Below are 26,968 nucleotides of genomic sequence, written 5' to 3'. Positions count from 1 at the left end.
AATGATTTTTATGTACACAAAACATATTCAGTTCGAATTTTATCACAAAAGCTTTATTTATCAATGAAATATGTGCGTTTAGGTGATTTTTGGAGGTGGACTTTATATGGGAGCTATGACCAATTGTGGACCGACTGAGATCTACGTTGGTAGTATGATTTCTATTCATATTATATTTGTATGTACAAAATTTTGTGTTGACACCGATATATTTGAGGGAGTTATTAACGATAAACTAATTTCCGGGAATATACACCTTTGTATTGGGGCTAAGGGAAATATTGGATCAAATGTTATGAACTTGAACATACTTGATCCCTGGCACAAAAAAATAATGTGTGACAAAATTCACCGAAATATCTTTGGTAGTTTCTGAGAAAACTACTTATGAATTGGGAAAAAGCTTTATGGCTTCGTTTTAACGTGAGCGTGTTTTACACAGACAGGCGGACGGACAGCCGGACATAGCTAAATTGACTCAGAATTTCATAAGGATCAAGAATATATATACTTTGTTGGGTGCCACATGAATATCTCTTGGTGTTACACACGGAATGACAAAGTTATATATACCCTCTATTACCACTGATGGTGGTGGAGGGTATAAAAATCGTTTATTTGGGAAACTATTGGAATATTGAATATTGAATCTTAAAATTTTGCACGAAGCTCTTTAACAATTATGTGAACATTTTGGAGGAAAAATTGGCGGACTAGCAATAGGGGTCATGGTACCTCCCATATGAATTAAATAAAAAATTCGTTTATCTGGGAAACTATTAGACCTAGAATCCTCAAATTTTTCACGAAGAACTTTGACATTCATTTTAACATTTGGGTAATAAATTGGCGGACTAGCAAAATGGGAAGTAGCACTTCCCATATGATATGATACAAAAATTCGTTTATCTAGAAACTATTAGAGGTAGAATCTTAAAATTAACATAAAAATGAACATTTGGAAGTAAAATGTGCGGTCATTCATTTTGGGTTCTCGAAACCTTTCATATGAATTAAATACAAAAATTTGTATATCTGAGAAACTATTAGTGCTAAAATCCTTAAATTTTGCGCTAACAACTCCGACATGTGAATATTTGAACCTAGAATCCTACAATTTTGGGAGGTACCATACCCCTATTGTGGACTATCAAAAGGGGCATAGCCCTGCCATATGGATTAAAATAAAAATTCGTATAACTGGGAAAGTTGCAGAACTTGAAACTTCAAAAATCATAAAGTGCGGTTTTTATTTATACTGTTTTTAGGGTAGCAAAGCACACTGGGTATAGCTAGTACACACAAACATTTTGTTTTTGAAATATATCTATAATTACTCGAATTTCAGTTTTTGCCCTTATGGTCAAAAAAAATTTGCTATGGTCAAAAAAAATCTCCAATTTCAGTTTTTTTGAAACTTTGCTAAACAAATTTCAAAATTTTTAGGAGATCTCATGGGGATTTATGGTCATTTAAGGCTATTAAACGGTAAAAAATTAGATCAATATTTCTTACAGTTTAACTGTACCTTTGAACTCGGCGGATTTCGGGAAAATCGCTTTTTTTTTGTAATATTTTAGAGAATACGTATTAATTCTTTACTGTTGCACATTTTACATAAAGTATTATCAGAATATTATAGTCCAGATAATACAAAATATATATCCGAAGTTTTATTAAAATCGGACATTCTTAGCCCATAAACTGTGGAGTTTAATGGTCAAATTTTGCAATATTTTGAAATTTTTATTGTACCATATCGAAATAATATTTATTTGTCGGCCATATTTACCAAAAATGACTGGAATTTATCGTATATAATCCGATATTTAAAATAGAGTGAAAAAGGGTAGATTAATCCTTTAAGGTACTATCTATTTGAATAATGATCTATATAATTAGAGGAATAACAAAAATAAAACAAAAAATTCTATATTAAGTATAAAAAATTATACTTTAACCCTTGTTGACTATGGAGTAAACTTGAGGTGCAGATTTTTAAAAGAAAAGTTTTGTTTTTAAAACTGATAATATACGTAATCCTTTTTTACGGTCGATTTTCAATCTAATATGTCTTAAAATACAAATTTTATATGGTCAAAAGGGGTTAATTCGTAAGTTTTTATACTTAATATAGAATTTTTCGTTTTATTTCTGTTATTCCTTTAATTATATAGAGCATTATTCAAATAGAGAGTGTTTTTTTTTTTTTGAATTTTTGAACTTAGGTGTTAATATACCTTTTTTTCACTCTTTTGATAATACTTTATGTAAAATGTGCAAGTAAAGAATTAATACGTATTCTCTAAAATATTACAGAAAAAATGCGATTTTCCCGAAATCCGACGAGTTCAAATCGCAGGTACAGCTAAACTGTAGGAAATATTGATTTAATTTTTTACCGTTTAATAGCCTTATCTATTGACCATAAATTGTTTAACAAAGTTTCAAAAAACTGAAATTGGAGATTTGAAACGGCCGTTGAAAAAATCAAACTTTTTTGACCATAGCTGAGAACGAGTTAGCGTTATCTAATAAGGGCAAAAACTTATATTCGAGTAATTCTAGATATATTTTAAGTAACAAAACATTTTTTTAGAATATATCCCAAAAAAAGTAAATTTTTTTTGTCACATTTCGAATTTATGTACTGTGAGACACGTTAATGGTCTGGGGAATTTGCTATAACTGTTAAAGTTTGCAAGCAATTTTTGTGTTTTATATCTTTCCGAAATGCTTACTCTGTGCAATAAAGTTCAAAATTTATTACTAAATGGCCAAATTTGAGCAAAAACTGAAAAAATCGATATTTTCCCCTTGTAAATGCACTAGAAAACTTCAATGCCATTGCGGCCAAATTTTTTTGTATGACACAGTTTTACAGCCCATAGAACATTTCTAGAGGGGGGGGGGGGGGGGTCGGCCTGTCAGACAAACATTTTGTTCCTTCATACAAGCTTTAATCACTCTACTCTACATACATGACCTTTAAATAGCATAGAAAATATAATAGGGTTTGCGGATGATATCATTGTTTATCACGCCGACAATAAAATTGTAGAGATTAATGGGAAAATACAAGATTACTTTTATATCATAGAAAAATATGCAATGGATTGGCATATGAAAATAAATCTTGGAAAATGCGAAACAATTCTTTTTCGTCCCTAGTCGGTAAATGCAATAACGATGTCAAACGTAATAGGAAATCATTTAATATAAAGTAATTTGATAATGTAGCTATTCCAAATAAACAAATTGTGAAGTACCTTGGTATTTATCTACATAAATTCTTATATTTTAATGAACACATTAATCGTCAAATTATAAAAACCAGAAATGCACTTTTCTCATATAAAAGATTATTTTTTTTTTCCAAAATTATTAACTCGAGGGTGAAAATAATTATGTATCAAACTCTTTTAAGGCCTATACTAACGTATGGTTGTCAAATTTGGTATAACATATCTCCATCATATATTAGAATATTTGAAAGAAAATGTTTAAGACTCTGTACTTCTCTTTATAGAACAGCAAACAGCAACTATAAGAAATATGTATGTACCGAATAAAATTTTGTACAATAAAGCTAAGGTTAGCAGAACAGATAATTTTATTATACACTTGATAAGAGATCATATTGTATCATATTGGTGTGGCTCCGTACCACACCAATGATGAATATATAGCTAAATCCGTATAAAATGGATATGTTCCTCCAGAAGCATTCTTATTTCTCGATAAAAATGGATATATCCAAAATGATATGGGCATACCTATAATTTATCATATTTATAGAAGAGCCAATATTAAAGCTATAACATGTAAGCAATTAACGAACGAAAATATTAGATTTGATACAAGTATTTTTACTGAGAATAAACATATCAAACCAAATCTTAACCCATTAGATCCCAACCATCTTAAAATCAATAAATTTAAATTATTTGTTGCAAAATGTATCTTATTATGGGTTAATTTAAAATAAAATTTAAGAACAAAAAATTTTTAAATTTTGGAAATGCGATTTTTGGACTGTACTCGGATGGGTACAATGTGACAATATGGGTATAAATCAGCCAAGCGCAGAAAGAGAGATGCTAAGAAACTGTTATTGTAGTGGTGAGAAAATACTAAAAAACACTTAGAAAAAATATTGCCTAATTACGCTTGTTATGATCAAATTTCATAACAAGTAGAATGGTAAATTTTACAGATAAAACATATTCAAAGAAAAATGTATATCTCTTCACAAAGATAAAGTTTTTTATTTAAAATGTGTAAAAAAAGTATTTAAAATACTGTTTTTATGTGTTTTCATTCTTATGCATTAGTGAAATTTTTTGGAGTGTACGAGTTTTTGCAAGTAATTCTCTTGTTTACAAAATGTGTTGTTGTTTTTACAAATTGTTTTTGCAATTTTTGAAACAAAGCGACGTCAACCTCTACATTGTTGAATGCTGTTAGGCAACTGAAGATAATTTTTTGTATTTTTACGCTCTTGCTGTGAGTTTTGTTTACGATCGGGTAGTGTACGTGTGAATTGCCGAAAATCTTCGTAATTTGAACAATATGAACGCGCAACGTTGGTATAAATACAAATAAATAAAAAAAAATTAAAAGCAATTTTTATTATTATTTTTTTAATATTTTAATACTTTCCTACATAAACATTAGAATTAATTAGTATTGAGAATTTTTCTATTAGATTTACTATGAATTGTATTGAAATTCACTGTGAATTACCGTATTCAGTGCACTTTTTCGACACGTTATTGATATTTGTGCTAAAATAAATTAATTAAAATTCATCAAATGGGATGTATTCTTCAGTGGCACTACTGTCATACAATTCTCATTCACCGAAAATGTTGTCTGCTAGATCCTCCAGTAATTAACTGTATTTAGCAAATCCTTTTTTGTCTATTTCTTGGCAATATTTGGAAAAATAATGAAAAAATCTAAATTTGAACTGATTTTATTATAAAGATAATCAGTAGCACCTACAAGCCTTCTAAAAATTTTACCAAAAAGGACATAAACACCATTAAAAGATAATTAAAATATATGAAAATATTGTACTTAAGCGAGTACACCCATATTTAAGCTTATAAAAATAATCTTAAAAACAAATTTTTAATTATTTTTTAATAAAATCCTAATGGGCTGATCTGTTTACTTTATTTTTCAGTAATTGCGGCCAAATTTTTTTGTATGACACAGTTTTACAGCCCATAGAACATTTCTAGAGGGGGGGGCGGCCTGTCACATAAACATTTTGTTCCTTCATACAAGCTTTAATCACTCTACTCTACATACATGACCTTTAAATAGCATAGAAAATATAATAGGGTTTGCGGATGATATCATTGTTTATCACGCCGACAATAAAATTGTAGAGATTAATGGGAAAATACAAGATTACTTTTATATCATAGAAAAATATGCAATGGATTGGCATATGAAAATAAATCTTGGAAAATGCGAAACAATTCTTTTTCGTCCCTAGTCGGTAAATGCAATAACGATGTCAAACGTAATAGGAAATCATTTAATATAAAGTAATTTGATAATGTAGCTATTCCTAATAAACAAATTGTGAAGTACCTTGGTATTTATCTACATAAATTCTTATATTTTAATGAACACATTAATCGTCAAATTATAAAAACCAGAAATGCACTTTTCTCATATAAAAGATTATTTTTTTTTCCAAAATTATTAACTCGAGGGTGAAAATAATTATGTATCAAACTCTTTTAAGGCCTATACTAACGTATGGTTGTCAAATTTGGTATAACATATCTCCATCATATATTAGAATATTTGAAAGAAAATGTTTAAGACTCTGTACTTCTCTTTATAGAACAGCAAACAGCAACTATAAGAAATATGTATGTACCGAATAAAATTTTGTACAATAAAGCTAAGGTTAGCAGAACAGATAATTTTATTATACACTTGATAAGAGATCATATTGTATCATATTGGTGTGGCTCCGTACCACACCAATGATGAATATATAGCTAAATCCGTACAAAATGGATATGTTCCTCCAGAAGCATTCTTATTTCTCGATAAAAATGGATATATCCAAAATGATATGGGCATACCTATAATTTATCATATTTATAGAAGAGCCAATATTAAAGCTATAACATGTAAGCAATTAACGAACGAAAATATTAGATTTGATACAAGTATTTTTACTGAGAATAAACATATCAAACCAAATCTTAACCCATTAGATCCCAACCATCTTAAAATCAATAAATTTAAATTATTTGTTGCAAAATGTATCTTATTATGGGTTAATTTAAAATAAAATTTAAGAACAAAAAATTTTTAAATTTTGGAAATGCGATTTTTGGACTGTACTCGGATGGGTACAATGTGACAATATGGGTATAAATCAGCCAAGCGCAGAAAGAGAGATGCTAAGAAACTGTTATTGTAGTGGTGAGAAAATACTAAAAAACACTTAGAAAAAATATTGCCTAATTACGCTTGTTATGATCAAATTTCATAACAAGTAGAATGGTAAATTTTACAGATAAAACATATTCAAAGAAAAATGTATATCTCTTCACAAAGATAAAGTTTTTTATTTAAAATGTGTAAAAAAAGTATTTAAAATACTGTTTTTATGTGTTTTCATTCTTATGCATTAGTGAAATTTTTTGGAGTGTACGAGTTTTTGCAAGTAATTCTCTTGTTTACAAAATGTGTTGTTGTTTTTACAAATTGTTTTTGCAATTTTTGAAACAAAGCGACGTCAACCTCTACATTGTTGAATGCTGTTAGGCAACTGAAGATAATTTTTTGTATTTTTACGCTCTTGCTGTGAGTTTTGTTTACGATCGGGTAGTGTACGTGTGAATTGCCGAAAATCTTCGTAATTTGAACAATATGAACGCGCAACGTTGGTATAAATACAAATAAATAAAAAAAAATTAAAAGCAATTTTTATTATTATTTTTTTAATATTTTAATACTTTCCTACATAAACATTAGAATTAATTAGTATTGAGAATTTTTCTATTAGATTTACTATGAATTGTATTGAAATTCACTGTGAATTACCGTATTCAGTGCACTTTTTCGACACGTTATTGATATTTGTGCTAAAATAAATTAATTAAAATTCATCAAATGGGATGTATTCTTCAGTGGCACTACTGTCATACAATTCTCATTCACCAAAAATGTTGTCTGCTAGATCCTCCAGTAATTAACTGTATTTAGCAAATCCTTTTTTGTCTATTTCTTGGCAATATTTGGAAAAATAATGAAAAAATCTAAATTTGAACTGATTTTATTATAAAGATAATCAGTAGCACCTACAAGCCTTCTAAAAATTTTACCAAAAAGGACATAAACACCATTAAAAGATAATTAAAATATATGAAAATATTGTACTTAAGCGAGTACACCAATATTTAAGCTTATAAAAATAATCTTAAAAACAAATTTTTAATTATTTTTTAATAAAATCCTAATGGGCTGATCTGTTTACTTTATTTTTCAGTAAAATTCTAATCCATTCAACTCAAAATGAATAAGTTTGACATCAAATTGCAATGAAAGGTGCAAAAAATCGAAAATTTAAAAAACTATGTTGACAAACAAATTATTTAAAATTTACCGTTATATTTTTATGACTTTGTAATTCGGTACATTTACTCTTTGGATCCTGTAGTAATATTCCAAAAATAAAATTTTTCAAAAAACTCTGTAATATGGATAATCTAGCATTACGAAACCGGTTATTTTTTGTACCCAAGTGAGTACAGTGGGAACGAATGGGTTAATACAAGAAAATACTGGTGGTTAATTCCTTAATATCTATCATTTTACCCCTAGACTTTAATTTATTTCCTTGCAATATGAAAGTAAGTTTTTTTGTAATTGTATTATAAATATTATTAAAATGTAAATATAATATTATTATTAATGAAAATTATATTATATAACTCGAAATATTATTATGCTAGAGAGCCCGAATAAAGGGACAGAGTATTATTATTATTAATTATATTTATAATTTTTGTTTATTTTAAGTTAAACAGGTTATTATATGAATTTCTTTCCAAATAAACATTAAAAAAGCCTCCTCAGCTCTTCTACAAAAGTAAGTAATTTTTATACTTTCCCCTTAGAAGTATTACGACATTGTCTGCATACCAGACAGGTCGAAGTCTATTCTCGGTTAGGGTCCTCAGGAGTCTATTAATCGTAGATACCCAGAGTAAAGGGGAAAAAATAAAACCTTGTGTTGTACCGCAAAATACCCCTTTTTCTGATAGTTATATGGTACATCTCACAGCTTATCCATCTGTTCCATAGCATTACTTAATGCAGTTATGGAACACCCGGTCAACATAAAACCGGTCGGTGTCAATAAATACTGCCAGTGTGTACAGTTTGCTATCGAAGAATTCACCTATATAGTGGATAACTTTGTTTAACAATTTCAAGCATGCAGTGAAAATCTTGACCATGTCAGTTGTAAAAACTATCTCTCTGTTATCCTTCCCTTACCCAATATCGGTTCATCTATGATACCCGACATATCAAGTGGGAAATGAATTTCCATTAGGAGTTTATTGTTTCCTCCATATCCTCCTGTTCATTTCATCGATCATAGATTCCAGTAGGACATGAGTTTCCTAGGAAGTTTTTATCCTCGATACGCCATTTTCTCTATGTACCTGTTACAGAAAAGTTTCCACAAGTCTCGTTTGGCTTTTCGAACGATTTTAATATATTAACAATGTTTACTCTGATACTCATCCCAGTAGCCATCAGAGCATTAGTAGCCGTCTCACTCAGATGGAGTTTTTTTGAATAACCCCAATCATGGTCATCTATGATTGGGATTTGAAACCTCCGGGTAACCTGAATGGCTATTGATGCAGTGGGTACTATTGATGGGAAAATTCAAATTATGTTTTATATAATTTCAGGTACAAACCTATGTTCAGCAAATTAATCTACCGGAATAGAATTTTTCATTTAAAACAAACATTATTCCATGCAATAAACATTTTCTTCATAATTTTTGTACTTTTATGTTTATTTTTATAAAACATAAAAGTTCCAGAAAAATATTCTTTAAATAAATTCACCTAATTATTATCGTCAGTGGTGATTGAGGGTATGGAATGACAAACTTATATATCCTCTATCTGATGGTGGTGAAGGATATAATAATATTAATACAGAATTAATAACACTGTGTAACACTTAAAAACACTCATTTCGCGATATAATGCTTTTTGTAGACTACACGCAGAGAAAAAACATGGTTGTGGTAACCATGTTCCAAGAGCAACATATTATGGTTAAAATTATGTTTGTAGTCTAAACATATTATAGTTATTGTAACAATTTTAAAATATCATATTATGATTATATACCGTGGAAATATTTTATCATCATATTTTTTTATTTATCATAATATTGTTATACATGATCATATTACGATCCAATGTGATCAAAATTTCGTTTAAATATGTATCGAAATCAAAATAAATTTTACTGAATTAGTAAAATTACAGTTTCTAAAAAAAAGTAAAATATATATATATATAAATAAATATAACTTACAATACTTAACACAATTCGCAAATTTCAATTTGCTTCACAAAAACATAACTACATTATTTTATACAAACTGTAAAACTTATACGTTTAATGTTATAAGCCAAATGAGATTTATTTTAACTCATTTTATTGTCGCGTAAAAAAAAACACACACGAAAAAGTAATCTGTATGAGTAAATGTGTGTGGCTAAAGTTGTTTTGTTGTTGTATCAGCAGTCATATAACAACATAACATATAATGGTTATTTATAACAACAGAACATACAATGGTTATATAACATAACATATAATGGTTATAAGTGGTTGTAAATAACATAATATGTTTTCATTGTTATCATTATTTAGTTGTTGTAAAAATAATTATTTTTCAGTGAATCATACTCAAATTTATAATTGCCTTGAACATAAAAAGGTTTACAGTAACTAAAATATTGTTAAAATCTAATTAAAATAACAATTAAAGTTTTTGAAAACAATATATTGTTACAGTAAACATGGCGTAGTTATATTAACCTTGTCGAACCATGTTTTTTTTTTCTGCGTGTAGATAAGTAGATCATTTTACCATTTTTAGAATCTTCAATATACCCTAAAAATCGGAAGATATTGGAAAAAACGCTTTTCGTTGACTAGACAGACCAAAATAATTATATCCCAAAATTTTCTTAACCGATTTAATATTTTTTAACTGTTTTGAAAATACTTTTTAAAAAGGACCTTTGTCCTTTAATATTTTTTACGGAAATGTGTAAAATATTTAGATCTAAATACAAATTTTTATATATTTTTTAATTTTTTAGGATTTACGATAATTTTTGACCCACATTTTATTTTTATGAATAAAATAAGATATTTGGCAAATTTTTGTTTTTACGAAAAAAATTCTATTTCTGTCAGTTTTTATCTGATTTCAAGGTTGCATATTAAAAAATATATAAAAATTTGTATTTAGATCTAAATATGTTACACATTTCCTTAAAAAATATAAAAGCGTGTGTACTTTTTGAAAAGTACAAAGGAAACTCTTTCCAAAACAGTTGAAAGATATTAAATCGGTTAAGAAAAATATGAGATATAATTTTTTTGGTTTGTCTAGTCAACAAAAACGGTTTTTTCCAATATCTTCCGAATTTTAGGGTATATTTAAGATTCTAAAAATGGTACTGTAATCTACTCTTATAGACCTACCAACTTCACTAGGTCTCGCGATGAGTGTATTGATTTTTTGTTATTTTGTCACACCGTGTAATTAAAGCAGTGATGTCCAAAACTAAAACTGTAGTTGTATTGGTGAGCGAAAGAGAACTGCACTGAAAGAAAAATTGTGTATACCAAAAAAAAATTTACGGAAATATTTCAAGAGAAAACATTGTTTCAAAAACGTTATTATTTGCATCTACGCATCTGACACAAATGATAAGTTGACATAAATCACTTATATCTGCGCTTTCATCTATGCAAAATGAAAAAAATTCACAGTTTTTTTAATTTTTCAGTAATAGCGGACTCTACAAAAATTCCTAGTTGATCTGTTCGCCGAACTACGCTATTCCGAGATAACGGGAGGGACTTTATAAACTTTAAATTGTACTTCAATTTTTCAGAACATTTATATAAAATATTTTTAATAAATATTCCATCAGAAAATGGTCTACCATGTTTAACAATATCTAAACTTATAAGAGTTGACAACTCTTTTTTTAAACTTGTATCATCTAAATTCTTTTCGTTGGCTTCCCTATCAGATAACCAATTCTTTAGTTTTTCCAAAAAAATAATTTTATATTTTAAAAATAATTTTTCTTTTCCCTATCACTAAATCTATCCATATTACTATGAAAAGAATCATAATGTCTTTTTAAAACAAATCCCCTAATTTCCTTAAATGTTTTATAACATAATAGACATTGAGTATTGTCAAACGCATTTATAATCATAAAATATTTTTCGCATGCCATATTAAATTCTTTCAGTGCTGTAAACAAAAATATTGAAATAAAATCGTACACCCGCTACACATGTGCATTCGTCGCTGGCTCAGTGACGACTAAAAAAAAGGGAATAAGAATATGTGTGTGTTTTAGTCAGCACAATTGTGCTATGAAATGGACATCGTTGAATTAAAGAAATGTATTAACATGTAGTGTGACCTCCCTAATAAATAGCTACTAATAAAAAGAAGAAGAGGAAACAACAAAATAAAGGTATTTTTCGTACGTCTTGTCATCTTTGACAAATGGAAATGTCGTAGACAAAAACAAATAAACAAAACCATGAATTTTAATAGCTGAAATGAAAATTTATCGGCCATTTTTTGAGGAAGCTAGGTTTCGAGGGAGGAAACTCTTGAAAATTCTTTCTTTTTGAATCGAACTTGGCCAACTAAGAAGAAGGTGGAGTAGTGGCGGAGCAAAAAAATCCATTTCGTTTAGCAAATTTGTTTCAAATCATTTTTATTGAAATTAAAAATTTAATATTAAAAAACTAAAAAGAAAATTAAAACTAAAAATCTAAAAGCATAAAATAACTACTTGCTATTGTCACTCGCCACGGTCACCAAACTCCATCCATCGAGGGAGCAGGCGCTGTCAAGCACTACCGCTCCTAGGGTGCTTTGGGGTATAATTTGTTTTTTCCCGACACAAGATAAGTAAAATTACTGGGGACACCTTTTTTTGTTTAAATAAAAGAAAATAACAAAAAAATATATATATTTAAAAGATTGAAAAAAAAAAAAATTAAAAACAAAATGAAAAGTCAAATACCGCGTGTGAACTTTAACCACGCGTGCGCGACCGTAGGGTAGAGCTCTGGCCTAGGAACCTTTTTCTCGCGATGTGGATTAACCAATATTTTCCTAAAAACTTATATAGATATTTCTCCTATAAAAAGAGAAACAAAAAAGAATATCAACCTAAATCTAAACCTAAGTCTAAAATCTTAAATTCAAAACTAAAATTTTGCATTGAAAATTTAAAACTAAATTTTAAACATAAAAGTAAAACTAAATTTAACAAGTTAAAGCTAAAATTAAATTAAAGTTAAAAAAAACTTCAAATTTTGAACTTAAAATTTTAATTTAAAACTTAAAACTAAAGCTAAAAGTAAAAAAAATTGATATTTCATATCTTAAACTAAAATCAAAGTTCTGGTTCTAGAAATATTAAACTATTTTTGTTAAAAATTCTTTTAGTTTGTATAAAGTTTTTTTTATTAATAAATCGAAGATTCATAATGTTTGAATGAAAATTTGGAATAGATTATCATTTAAAATGATTGGGTAAAGCTCAGTAAACTCGGCGGTAAGTAGGGAAGGTAAATGTTAGCGGGAAAAGTTTGGGACATCCTTACGATAGGATGTCATGGCGGGATGCAATCCCGAGTGGGAGGGTGATCTCTTGGCATCAACACCAGCCAGGAGGAAATTGTTCGATAGGTATAGTACGTAGGGAGATGGAGACACCACTTCGAGCCCTTGACTTTTTATTTATTTTATAGCTGGTATGATTTATTGTGTTTAGTGTGTTTTGACACAGATTGTTGGCAAGGACCACCCTCATCGGCGAGCTTCAAGCCCGGCATAAGCGAGCATACCAGCGCCGCCGGCAATCTGGCCACTTTGTTTTTTTTTGTCTTGTTTGTTTTATCTTCTGTTTGGTCAACGACCAATACGACCAACGACCAATAACATCACCATGCCCACACTACATAAATGGCGACCAACGTGGGGCCCGAAGTAGGTCCATTGCCTAATATAGTTTGTTTTAATTCTATTTAGTCGAGACTACCTAAGTCCTGTTAGGTCGTAATAAGAGTCCGTTATTGTAGCGACGTTGTCGGACGAAATAGTTATTTATTTTTGTTTTAGTACATTTCAATAGATGGGAATCTGTAATTGTGCATGACTAATATTGTGCACACTGACGTAAGTCCCGAACATCTGGACAACCCGGTCTGGTTCGCGTTGTGACGTTTGGTGTGGGCAATATAGTCATGCGGAATTATATATTCTTCAGCCTGTTCTTTCCAAGCATCTTGAGGCTCTCGTATTAGCTTTCCATAGCAAGAGCGAGATTGCTCAAGTTGGGAGGAAAGAATAGCATAGGCAGCCACCCTTCATAGCAAAACTTTTAGTGTTTGTTTAAAACTCACGTTTTTCTACAGCTAAATAGATAAAGTAGTCCTAGAAGAACTTGGTTTTTAAAACCAACCTCTAGTTGCACCGAAAGCATCGCCGTTTACAAGATTACGTTTTGAATTTTCATTTTCGTCTTGATTTTAAATCTTTTGTGGTTAGATTTAGACCTTTAGTTTTTTTTGGAAAGAGGAGGATTTTCTTTTTAGCTTTTGTTTAATATTTTCATCTTTGAGATAAAAATATATATAAATATTTTTTTACTAGCGGTCTGTTTACATATATAAATTGACTTTTATCATTTGGTTTGGACATACATAGTTTCTATTACTTGGTCAAACTCGTTATAAATATTTGTATTTGTCATCAGAAATGGTATTAACTCGCTCAGCTAGGAGCCGATCAGAAGCAGATAATATAAGTAATATTTTAATGGAGAATGCCAACAGAACCATTATTGAAACGGCAGTTTCCGCTGCGATCCCCATGTACACTGTAGCTAGTACCATGACCACCACCACAACAACAACAACTATAACAACGTCGACAGTAACACCCGCCGTTCAGCAGTTTATGTCTATGAATACAGTAGTATCACTGCCAGAAATGTGCAGCAGGAATATCGTTCCAGCATGTCTACGACAGCTCCTCCACCTGCCAATAATGTTGCAGCCGCAACCGATATGATTAATTTCATGAGAGAAGAATTGCAAAGACAAATGCAGTTGTTACGTAGCGATATGCAACAGGAGATTTCGCAAGCCGTATCTCGAGCTTTATCCCAAGCGTCACCTCCACAGCCTGCCGAACCACAACGACCTGTTCTGCAACAAAACAACAATTTATTGACAAACGATCAACCACAACTACATGTAAACATACCTTGGCGTAATATTCAGCAACCAGATGCTACTCAGCCTTTGCCATCACAAGCAGCTTATTCCCAGCCGCCTTATCCAGCAAACTACAATCCAGTTTTGCCACCACCTCAGTTTCCCAAGCCCCTAGCTGGCCGACAGAAGGTACTTTTTCCGTTAATTCCGAGCGTTTAACTCCTGAAGCTGTAAAGCCGAAAGTTCATGTAATTGAACCATTACATCAAAGAATTCATGAATATAATGAAGCTAAATTAAGAATCTTCGGGCAGGTCTCTAACAAGATAAAGAAAGCTAGACAGCGTTACAAAATCAGGAAAAGAGTCCAAAAGTTTCTGTCCTACGTTAAAACGGCCGATGGCAGTCCACATAAAATTGTCGGAAGGGTAAAAACGGTGATAAAATTTAATAATCATTCGATGAAGTCACCTTATATTTGTTACTAACACTAAGTAGGAGTCTATTCTTAGGCGTAGACTTTATGAAGAGCTTCGGTCTTTTCCCTGCCATGTGTAGTCTCTCTACTAATGGGGTAGATTTATGTCCGGAGTCGGAAGAGGTTAAGGACACCGATAAAGTCCATGTACTCACTCCTGATGATAAGGCGGCTTTAAAAAAATGGTGGCGTTATTTCCTTGTTGCGCGAAGAAAGGTCTTGGCCAGACTACGCTCGAATGTCATACAATCGATACCCGCGAAGCGATTCCGATCACCAGCTGTACAGAAGTTGATGTACGCAGAGCTGGATAGGATGCTTAACCTTGGGGTCATTGAGCAGAGCGAGAGTCCTTGGAGCCATCCGGTTACTCTCGTCCGTAGGGGCTAGAAGAACCGTTTGTGTCTGGACGCTCGTAAGCTAAATGCGCTCACGGTTAAGGACGCCTATCCTCTGCCGCACATCGAAAGTCTTCTCAGCCGGTTAGGGGATACATATTACATATCAAGCGTTGATCTCAAAGACGCGTTCTGGCAGATACCTCTAGATGCATCTAGTAAGGTGAAAACTGCATTCACGGTGCCAGGACGACCACTTTACCATTTTACGGTCATGCCTTTTGGGTTGTGTAATGCAGCCCAAAGGTTATGTCGTCTAATGGATAAAGTGATAAAGATAGAGTTTTCGTCTATCTAGATGATCTTTTGATAGTATCTCCAGACTTTAAGACACACTTGGAATTGCTGGATCGGGTAGCGCATTGTTTGGATTCAGCGAGTCTGATCATCAACGTAGCCAAGTCCAAATTCTGCTTCAAAGAACTGAAGTACCTAGGGTATATAGTAGGAGGAGGAAAATTAAAACCTGATCCTGATAAAATTAACACCATTATAAAATACACACACCCGAAAACCGCAAAGCAGGTTATAAGCTTTATGGGAGCCACTGGTTGGTACAGTCGCTTCATTCCCGACTATACCACCACTCCAATATTTAACACTCTCAAGAAAGGAAAAGTCTTCAGTTTTCCGGATGAAGCTAAAGAAGCCTTCGACAAATTAAAATCAGCCCTTACAACAGCACCAGTACTTAGACATCCGGACTTCAACAAGCTTTTTTACGTGCAGTGTGATGCTTCAGACGTCGGTTTGGGAGCAGTTTTGTTGACGATTTGGTCTACAAACGAGTTTTGCCTTACGATGGTATTCCAATAAACGAAGACTTCGCTTGGAAACTTTGGGTTCCACTTGAATTGACCCAAGACATTATTGCCAAGTGCCATAATCCACCTCAAGCCACACATGGAGGTTATGGAAAAACACTCCGAAGAGTCAAAGAATATTTCTACTGGCCAAACAAAACCCGCTAATTCAATTTTACGACCACCCATGTGAGCAGAATCTCAAACGGAGCGCCCGTTCCAGAAAATCTTTATCGATTTTCATTTATATTCATCGTTCTGGACCACCTTACGAAATTCGTGCTATTGAAGGCTATGGCGAAGGCAAATACGATAATGTCATAAAATTCCTAATCTCCGAAGTATTCCACAAATTTGGTACCCCGGAAGTAATTGTGTCAGACAACGGAAAACAGTTCGTCAACAAAGAATTTCAAGGTATGGTTTGTAACTTTGGCGTCAAGCATGTAAAAACCGCTACCCACTCACCACAGGCAAATGCCTCAGGGCGCGTAAACCAGACGATTCTGTCCGCAATTCGTTCGTATCTACAAGAAGATCATACTGAGTGGGACAAATACCTGTCAGAAATAGAATATTCGTTAAGGTCATCAGTAAAAACATCAATCGGAGTTACACCATACTTCGCACTTTTTGGCATGAACATGTTTCCGCATGAAAGTGTATACAATATTGCAAAGAAGCTACAAATTCTACATGACCCTCAATTTAATATCTTACCAAACCCTGTAAAAATGGATTTAATACGGCAGCAAATTCGTGAGAATCTACATAAGGCATATTTGAAGAAAGAAAAGTCCTATAACACCCGTTGCCGTCAAGTTAAGTTTGTACCCGGTCAGGAAGTTTATCGTCACAACTTTCAACAAAGCGATTTTAAGATTATCTTCAATGTCAAGCTAGCGAGAAAATTCCTTAAATGTCGTATCGTCAGACCTATAGGTAATAGTCTATATGAGGTTGAAGACCTTCAAGGGAAATCGTTGGGGGTATTTCATGCCAAAGATTTGAAGCAATAGTTTCAACATCTTTGATGGTTCTAGTCACAACGATTATACATACTCCTATTTCACTTGCAATTCCGTCATAGCACTTTTTGAAACCATGCACTCAAGGTTAGCTGCGACGAGTATCCAACAAGCGTTTCGGGTAGAAACACGTAAATTACTCGTTAACAGGGAAATCTATCGGTACGGTAAGTTGTTCTCATAACACGAACTATTCCTGACAAAATAGACAAATAATGTAAAACATTATGATCTTAATGATCACGAAATAAGGCAATATATCTATAGTTTGTTTTTAAATTTAATTTAAAATACTAAATCTACTGTTAGACTAGTAAGAATAACTTAAAATTAGATGTTAATGAAATAAATTTATATTTTTCACTTACCGATTAGAATTTTGCTGATTGTAGAAATTTTACTCTCGGTCATACAATTGATGCTGTTGACAGTGTTGCCACAACAAAATTTTTTTTTCTAACCAAAATTCGAATAAAAAATAACCAAATTAAGAAAAAAGTAAACAAAATTATTTTTATTTGTTTCATGTTTTCATTTGGACATTAAAATAACAAATTCATGTTCTGAAGTGGAACTTGTAACTATGTTAAGTTGCTATATTGCAGTACATTATCAGCTTTAAAGTCATGTTCTGAGGAGACTTTTTATGAGGGATAGAGTCAATTATATACCGATCCTCATAAACTTTGTCAAATACATTTCCAATAAAACTTTTTTATATTGAATTTCATCGCTATACATGCTTTTTTAAGCAATATAGTAATTTTTTGAATATGGCATAATATGGGGGCTAGGTGAAATCGTTGACCGATATTTCGCATTTTCAATACCAAGCAAACTGGGTCAACTAAAAATATTTTGGCAAAATATTTTAGTTTTCTATTTTGTTTCTTTTCGACTCTATCGTGTTTTCAACAATAAATATATGTCCCTTCGCGGATTCGTTAACAAAAGTAATTAATATTTATTTTAAAAAATAACTGTGTTTTTAACGCGTTTTAGCGCAATTCAAAAATACTCCACATTTGACTTTTTGGAAAACAATTTTAAATTTAAAAATTCTACCCATTTTATGTACAGATTTTTAGATTTCGTTCGAAATTTGGGTATATTTGACCAAATTATAATACCATGTAGCGGATGTTAGCATTACATTCATAACTTCAGCAATATTTGTAAACGTAATCTTCCAAATTATCCGACAAATTGACCAACATTTAGAATTTAAGACGGTAAAATAAAAACTAGTATACAACATCATCTAGAAAATGTGAATAAAGAACTAAAAGTCATGGTGAGATAGTAGAAGTCAAAGGTGATGAGTATCAAATCTTTGCATATATGGCGCTAGTATAGTAGCAAATTACATGCACACAACACGATCGCAGACGAACTTCTAAACAAGACCATCAAAAATACAAATATTTTATTTAGTTGCTGATGTCGCTTTGTTAAAGAAATTGCGAACACAACTTAAAAAACAAAAACAACTTGCAAAAACAAGAGCATAATTTACAAAAACAACGTACACCCTTAATAATTTTCTAGAATGCATAACAATGAAAGTAAATAAGTTCATCTTGTTTCATACTTTTTTTGTACATTTTAAATTGAAATGTTGTTTCTATGTGAAGAAATTATCATTCTTATGTACATTGATAACATTTTGTTTATAAATATTCGCATTTTACAGTAATGCAATTTTATCTTCAAAATTAAAAATAACCAAATATGTTTTTTCAAAACAGGTACGATATGTATATTTACATAGTTGGTTTAAAACTAGAGATAAAAGAAGTTTTTTTAATTTTATTTTTAGAATAAAAGCAAACAGTATTTAGTTCAATTGTTTGCAAAAAATAACCAAAACGAAAAAATAATTCACATGTACACATGCAAAATAAAAATAACCAATTTTGGTTAATAATAACCAAAGTGGCAACACTGGCTGTTGATTTTCTTTAGCAAAAAAAATTCGATGATTAAAACCTGTGAAAAGAAATACAAAACATTTAGTATTTGGTCTAAAATAAGTTTTAATGATACAAGTCATTTACGATATCTAATCAGTTGATTTAGATAACCTTATTACTATTTAGTACTTACCTTTTTGTATCGTAATTTGGTTCAAAGTATTCCAACTTTAGTCTTCCAGTCCAGGTCCCACCTGAATTTCTAACCTGGGGAAGAGAAACCAAATATAGTTAGTTAAATTAATTTAGTTTTTGGGTAATCTTCCAAAAGGACAAACTGAATTTCAAGCCAAAAACAAATTGTGTTTTTTTACGATTTCTTTTAGAAAATTACACTTTCTATTATTTCATTTTTTTTTCAAATAATTTTATTTTTATATCATTTTACTTTTATTGTCTGGAGAAATGCCAAGGGGTATTTTCCGCCAAAGTCTCTAAATTTTTGTCTAAGAGCTTTGGTGGACTTAGTCCTTGCATCTCTACCTATTTCCACGCGATAAACTCGTGTATGGAAGTTAATGGAAATTTTCGTTTTACTTCTAATCCCAAACGGAATTAGAGGTCTAGGGACTAGAATTGATCCACCTGAATTTTAAGACTTGAAAGTAAAAGAAAAATTAGGAAAATATTAGATTTTTTTTTTTGAATATAGAAAATTTAAGCAACAATATTATTTTCACTTTTTTATTCTGGATTAAATTTTATCAATTTTGTTTTTGGTTACGTCACTTTTGGTTTTCACTGTAATTTTTATTTTTTTTTTAATTATTGCCAAAATTCACTTTATATTTCACTTTATATTTTTAATTTAATTTAATTTAAAATATTTCTATTTTTACTTCACTTTTCACACTCACTGTATGTTCTAAAGTTAAATTTTCAAAATTTTTTCACTTTTCAGAACCACTGTAATTTCCTAAACAATTTTCTTTTTCCAACTTGTTTTTAATAAAATTTTTTTTGTCCGTACACTTTTGGCAATCACTGTAAATTCCAAATACTTTTAATTTTCGTAACATTTCCACTTTTAATTATTCCGACATCCGATTTTTAAACTTTTTTTTCAATTAATTTTTGTTCGTCCGTTTACTTTTTGCACGCACTATAAATTCCAAAAATATTTCTTTTTTATCCGAATTCATCTTTTTTTAAAACTCGAACCGAAATTATTTTAAATTCCGTCACTCACACTTTTGACACACACTGTAGGTTAGGTTGATAGGAGGATGTATACTACATCAAATCCGAAGAAATACACCTAGGTCACTATCGGGCCTGTTGTGCGCTCCAATTCATGAAAAAAAAAATTGTTCACTGAATGTATTATTTTTCCATGTTCAGAAACTCAGTTACTGGACGTAATTCCTAAGAATCTTCCAATTGGTGTTGGTTAGGAATGTTATCTCCGGAATAACATCACTTCCAAGATACTTGAATCTAACTTCGACGAATGCCTGACAATGGCAAAGAAAGTGCTCCAGAGTTTCACTGTCCTCTCCACATGCTCTACATTCGTCTGAATCCACACGTCCAATTTTGTATAGATGTGCACGTAATCCTGTGTGTCCACTCAGAATACGTACCACCATACTAACCTCAGACTTGCTTATTTTGAGGAGATTTCTCGTCTTGCTCTCATCAGGTTCACCCCATAGAATCTTTGTGGTTCTACCCACCGTTTCATTATTCCAAGAGGCCTTATGGGATTCTCTCATCCATATTTTTAATTCAGCTTTTGTTGCGTCGAATGGTTTTGCGTTTGTCAGGTTAACTACATCGAGCTCCCTTCCCTTTAAAGCTATTACATTCGCCCTTTCGTTGCCGACTACTCCCGAGTGGCCTGGTACCCATATGATGTGAACCTTACCTCTGGGAGAGTATTCAGTTAAAGCTTTCTTACAATCCAATACGATCTTAGATCTAATTCTATCACCTGATATCGCCCTAATTGCCTTCTGACTGTCGGTAAATATATTAAGCCCTGTGGGCGCCATATTTATTCTAATCCAATTTACACATTCCGTTATTGCTCGTACTTCTGCCTGGAAGCTTGTGTTATGATTAGGTAAACGGTGGTATATTTCTGTTTCTGAGTCTTCAATATAGAACGCCAGGCCCACTTTGTCCCCTAATTTAGAGCCATCCGTGTAGCAACGGATTCCTACTGGTATTTGCTCTATATATATATACATATTCTGTGTCTGGTATGCGATCAGTCACGTCCGATGAATGTTTTTTAACCTTCCATTGATGACGTGTCCTATAACCGTTTTTGGCCAGTTCGCCTAAAGTAAAGAGCCGTTCGGCTGTAAGCGCCGCCTCATATCTTATATATGTTTCAATGGGTGGAATATCTAGCAACGTTTCCAGAGCCTTGGTTGAAGTAGTACATATGACACCACTTATACCCAAGCAGCATGTACGCTGAACTCCCTGTAGTAGTTTGTTATTGCACTTTTTGTCCAAAGCAGTCCACCAGATTATTGAAGCATAAGCTAGAATTGGTCTAATTACACTTTTATAAAGCCAATTTGTCATAGTAGGACTAAGACCCCATTTCATGCCTATGGTTCTCCTACATATCGCCCAGCACCGATGTGCCTTGTTGATCCTATCCTCTATGTGGTGTCTCCATTTTAATTTCCGGTCATGTATTACACCTAAGTACTTAACTTTGTCTGTCACTGGTATCTTCTTGCCCAGGAAGCAAGGTTCAGTATATGTAGAAATTTTTGTCTTTCTTGTGAAAAGACAGATTTCCGTCTTCGCCGGGTTAACATTGAGGCCTCTCGGTTGAGCCCAGCTCAAGGCCGTATTCAGAGCCTCCTCAGCTCTTCTACACAAGTAATTTGGATCCTTTCCCTTTAAAAGTATTACGACATCGTCTGCATAGCAGACAGGTCTAAGTCCTTTCTCGGTTAGGGTCCTTAGGAGGCTATTAATCGTGGTAACCCAGAGTAAAGGTGACAAAATGCCACCCTGTGGTATACCGCGAAATACCTTTTTCCTGATAGTTATATCGTACATCTCGCAGATTATCCGTCTGTTCCTTAGCATGTAGTTGATCCAGTTACGGAGCACCCGGTCAACATAAAACTGGTCTAGGGATTGGATAAGGGTATCAGTGTCCACGTTATTGAAAGCGCCTTCGATGTCAATGCATACCGCCAGTGTATACAGTTTGCTATCGAAAGATTCACCTATGTAGTGGACAACTTCGTTTAAAGCGGTTTCCACCGATCGTCCCTTTACATAAGCATGTTGCTTATATTTAAGGTCTTTGTATGGTATGCTGCTTTTAACCATGCTATCGACTATCCGTTCCAAGGTTTTAAGTAGGAAGGACGTAAGACTTATCGGTCGATAGGACTTAGGTGTCGCATAGCTAGGTTTCCCTGGTTTGGGTATAAATATTACCCTTGCATCCTGCCATTTAACTGGGGTTTATGCCAATTTTAAGCATGCAGTGAATATCTGTGACAGATGTACGGAAACCAGTCCCGCCTCCATCTGCAAAAGTGCCGGAAAAATTCCATCCGGCCTTGCAGCTTCATAGGGAGCAAAGCTCTTGATTGCCCTTTAACCATGTCAGTTGTAATAACTATTTCCGTGTTACCCTCCCCTTCCTCCAATATCGGTTCATCTATGTTATTCGATATACCGGGTGGGAAATGAGAATCCATTAGGAGTTTCATTGTCTCCCCCATATCCTCAAGCCTCCTGCCCGTGTCATCGATCATAGATTCCGGTTGGACATGAGTTTTGGATAGGATTTTTTTTATCTTCGATACGTCATTTACGCTATCTACCTGTTCACAGAAAAGTTTCCTCGTTTGGCTTTTCGAACGATTTTCTTATATTCACCAAGTTTATTACGATACTCATCCCAGTATACTGCGGGCTTTTTACGCCGTGCCCGGTTAAATAGTTTGCGAAGAGTCTTACCAAGGTTCCGGATCTCACCAGTTACCCAGGGTTTTTCCTGGGCAGATCTCCGCTCTCGCAGAGGGCAGCTGTCCTCGAACGATTCAACCAAGGCACTTGTGAACGTTTCCACTTTGGCATCTATATCCTCTTTATTTCGGCTACACGGTGCGAGTTGGCATCACAACCTATTACAATTTTCTTATTGTAACTAAAATTTTTTTTATGCACCGAACCACATTTTAATTTTAGCAGAACATCGAAAACAAAACCTGAAAACCAGAAAACGAAATTATTGGAAATTTTTATATTAAAATTAAAATAATTCCACACTTTTTCTTTTTACTTACCATTTAATTCTGCTTCGATCCGCCATCTTTCAGAATCGGCCATCAGTTTTTTTATAGGCCCAAGGCAGCCAACATGATCCTTGTAAAGAAAAAATTTGGTTGTGTTAGTTAACACACCACTAATAAAATTTCCATTTGTATAACACTTTTACTTACCTTATTTAAAATCCCCTTTATTGGCCATAAATCTCCACCAGAACCTGTAAAGAAACAAAAGAAAAAATTATTATATTATTTTAAACAATTTAAATTAATATTTTTAATATTTTGATGTTTATTTACCAAAAAATACTTACCTCGTTGTCTCCATTGATAATTTTTTTTGTGTTTGGGTGCTTCTTCTTCATCCACGCGTAGTATTTTTTTTTTATTTGCCTCTTCCTTTTCCATTCATTCAAGCAGCTGTTCACAGTACGTCGCCCCCTGACCAGTTTTTAATGGCGATACAGAGTTGTTCTTGTTTTCGAAGGAATAAGGGTTGCCATAGTGGAATTTTTTTGTATGGGAATACAAAATCCCAGAAAAGTTTTAGGACATTAGGGTTGTTCAAGGAAATTATGGTGCGTTTTTTTCCCTCCCATCCTGTATCCAGGGATGGATAACAGGAATGGTAGGATTTGTAGTGTGCACCTCCCTAATAAATAGCTACTAATAAAAAGAAGAAGAGTAAACAAAAAAATAAAGGGATTTTTCGTACGTTTTGTCATCTTTGACAAATGGAAATATCGCAAACAAAAACAAATAAACAATACCATGAATTTTAATAGCTGAAATGAAAATTTATCGGCCATTTTTTGAGGAAGCTAGGTTTCGAGGGAGGAAACTCTTGAAAATTCTTTCTTTTTGAATCGAACTTGGCCAACTAAGAAGAAGGTGGAGTAGTGGCGGAGCAAATAAATCCATTTCGTTTAGCAAATTTGTTTCAAATAATTTTTATTGAAATTAAAAAATTAATATTAAAAAACTAAAAAGAAAATTAAAACTAAAAATCTAAAAGCATAATATAACTACTTGCTTTTGTCACTCGCCACGGTCACCAAACTCCATCCATCGAGGGAGCTGCCGCTGTCAAGCAGTACCACTCCTGGGGTGCTTTGGGGTATAATTTGGTTTTTCCCGACACAAGATAAGTAAAATTACTGGGTACACCGACGGACGTACTATTTCCTTTTTTTTATTTTATAAATATATATATATATATATATATATATATATATATATATATATATATATATATATAAAAGATTGAAAAAAATTAAAACACAAAAAGAAAAGTGAAATATTTATATAGGGTATAGGAAATCTTACGTGCCGTAATTCCATACCGCGTGTGAACTTTAACCACGCGTGCGCGACCGTAGGGTAGAGCTCTGGCCTAGGAACCTTTTTCTCGATATTTTCCTAAAAAAAGAGAAAAAAAAAGAATATCAAAAAATAAAAAAACATTCATTAAATAAATGGAATTAGAGAATTTCGAATTTTATCTGTACCGCCGAAACGTCGACGATCGGACACGTGACGGACGGACAGGAAAAATCTATTGAACAACATCCTCATCTTGAAGACTCTTCACAAACCCGAATTTTGGCCGCCAAGAAGTCTAGAGAAGAAAGCCTAATAAGAAAATTAAAATAGAAATGAAATTTCATAGCAAAAGACCAAACATTATAAACTAAATTTAAAATTCATAAATATCTAAAAGCTAAACCTAAATCTAAACCTATAGCTAAACCTAAGTCTAAAATCTTAAATCTAAAACTAAAATTTTACATTGAAAATTTAAAACTAAATTTTAAAACTAAAAGTAAAACTAAATCTAACAAGTTAAAGCTAAAATTAAATTAAAGTTAAAAAAAACTTCAAATTTTGAACTTAAAATTTTAATTTAAAACTTAAAACTAAAGCTAAAAGTAAAAAAAAAAATTGATATTTTAAATCCTAAACTAAAATCAAAGTTCTGGTTAAATATACATTTTATAACATTAAATTAGACTAGAAATATTAAACTATTTTTGTTAAAAATTCTTTTAGATTGTATAAATTCCTTTTTTATTAATAAATCGAAGATTCATAATGTTTGAATGAAAATTTGGAATAGATTATCATTTAAAATGATTGGGTAAAGCTCAGTAAACTCGGTAGTAAGTAGGGAAGGTAAATGTTTGCGGGGAAAGTTTGGGACATCCCTACGATAGGATGTCATGGCGGGATGCAATCCCGAGTGGGAGGGTGATCTCTTGGCATCAACACCAGCTAGAAGAAAATTGTTCGATAGGTATAGTACGTAGGGAGGTGGAGACACCACTTCGAGCCCTTGACATTTTATTTATTTTATAGCTGGCATGATTTTTTGTGTTTAGTGTGTTTTGGCACAGATTGTTGGCAAAGACCACCCTCATCGGCGAGCTTCAAGCCCGGCATAAGCGAGCATACCAGCGCCACCGGCAATCTGGCCACTTTGTTTTTTTTGTCTTGTTTGTTTTATCTTCTGTTTGGTCAACGACCAAACCGATTATCAAACAATAACATCACCATGCACACACTACAAAAAATTTTTGCTTATAATAAAGTTATGTCTAGATTAGATTTTTTCCAAAAATAAATCTATAGAAACTTTTAAAATACATATGGGAAGTTCTTTTTTTGTTTTAGATATTAAGAAATCAACTTTATGCATTAAATATTTCTTTCGTTCAATATTTTGAAAATTAAGTAATGACGAATTTTTATTCACAAGACTTGAAAGAATATGTCCATCAAAGTTTGTGGTCGAGAGTAGTTCCATGTTGGAGAAACAAACACTTAAAGTCAAAATTTCTCAAAAAACTGATTGAAACCAACTAGTTTTTTCACAACTTTTGGATGTTAGAAATGAGAAAAAGTAGACACTGTAATTACGCGTCGTTTGATGTATATCTCCAAAATGTGCTCTAGAAGATATCACTGTGGGAGAAGCTTAAATATTGGAAAAATAAACGTGAAAGTTTCAAAAAAAGGTCTTTTTCGCGAAGCACACTAACAGTGTAACTTCAATATACCCAAAATATCGAAATACTTTTAAATTTTACATGTTGAAATCATAAAGCCGCTATAAAATATTAGCATGCAAAGATTTTAGAGCGAATACAAAAAAATTGAAAATTTTTTATTTTTTACATTATAAAGAAATTTTAAATTCTGAATTTTATCAGTAATCAATCTTTATATGGAAAGAATTGGTTTGCATCAAAAAAATTCAATCAAGGTCTCTCGTGGACTGAATACGCGGGGTTTCTTTCACCATAAAAATCGATGAAGCACACCTATGCCGCTAATTTAAATTGGGGACATTATACATCAACCGGTGGCTGACAATGATGCTAATAGGAAAATCGATAAACCGTTCGAAAAAACTGCGTTTTTGCATTAAAAAAGGGTAAAAAAGTTCATTCATGTAAATA

The 26,968-nt window shown here is 32.1% G+C and overlaps 2 protein-coding genes across 4 annotated transcripts in view; one reads left to right on the top strand and one right to left on the bottom strand.

Annotated features, from left to right (window-relative positions):
- The window catches only part of LOC119600497 (cyclin-dependent kinase 5 activator 1), a 258,821-nt gene that overhangs the window by 230,326 nt on the left and 1,527 nt on the right, over positions 1-26,968 (top strand). The gene's annotated exons all lie outside the window — the stretch shown is intronic.
- Positions 23,311-24,151, bottom strand: LOC119600526. Its single transcript, XM_037950792.1, has 4 exons — positions 23,825-24,151; positions 23,685-23,728; positions 23,529-23,607; positions 23,311-23,450 (listed from the first exon to the last, which is right to left on the bottom strand). Exons 1-4 carry the CDS (start codon positions 23,916-23,918, stop codon positions 23,320-23,322), a joined length of 348 nt encoding a protein of 115 aa, XP_037806720.1. The 5' UTR covers positions 23,919-24,151; the 3' UTR covers positions 23,311-23,319.

This window comes from Lucilia sericata, unplaced genomic scaffold (genome assembly GCF_015586225.1).
Source record: "Lucilia sericata isolate MDLA Ls3-8-SP2 unplaced genomic scaffold, ASM1558622v1 Contig000004F_arrow, whole genome shotgun sequence".
NCBI lineage: Eukaryota > Metazoa > Arthropoda > Insecta > Diptera > Calliphoridae > Lucilia > Lucilia sericata.
This window is presented reverse-complemented; position numbering and strand designations above follow the sequence as displayed.

What these genes read in the sequence shown, in the direction of transcription:
- LOC119600526 (XM_037950792.1), bottom strand. Translation starts at nt 23,918, where the DNA reads ATGGAAAAGGAAGAGGCAAATAAAAAAAAAATACTACGCGTGGATGAA. An exon ending in TTATCAATGGAGACAACGAG is followed by an intron (nt 23,729 to 23,824) that starts GTAAGTATTTTT and finishes GTTTCTTTACAG; the next exon opens with GTTCTGGTGGAGATTTATGG. An exon ending in TAAAGGGGATTTTAAATAAG is followed by an intron (nt 23,608 to 23,684) that starts GTAAGTAAAAGT and finishes TTTCTTTACAAG; the next exon opens with GATCATGTTGGCTGCCTTGG.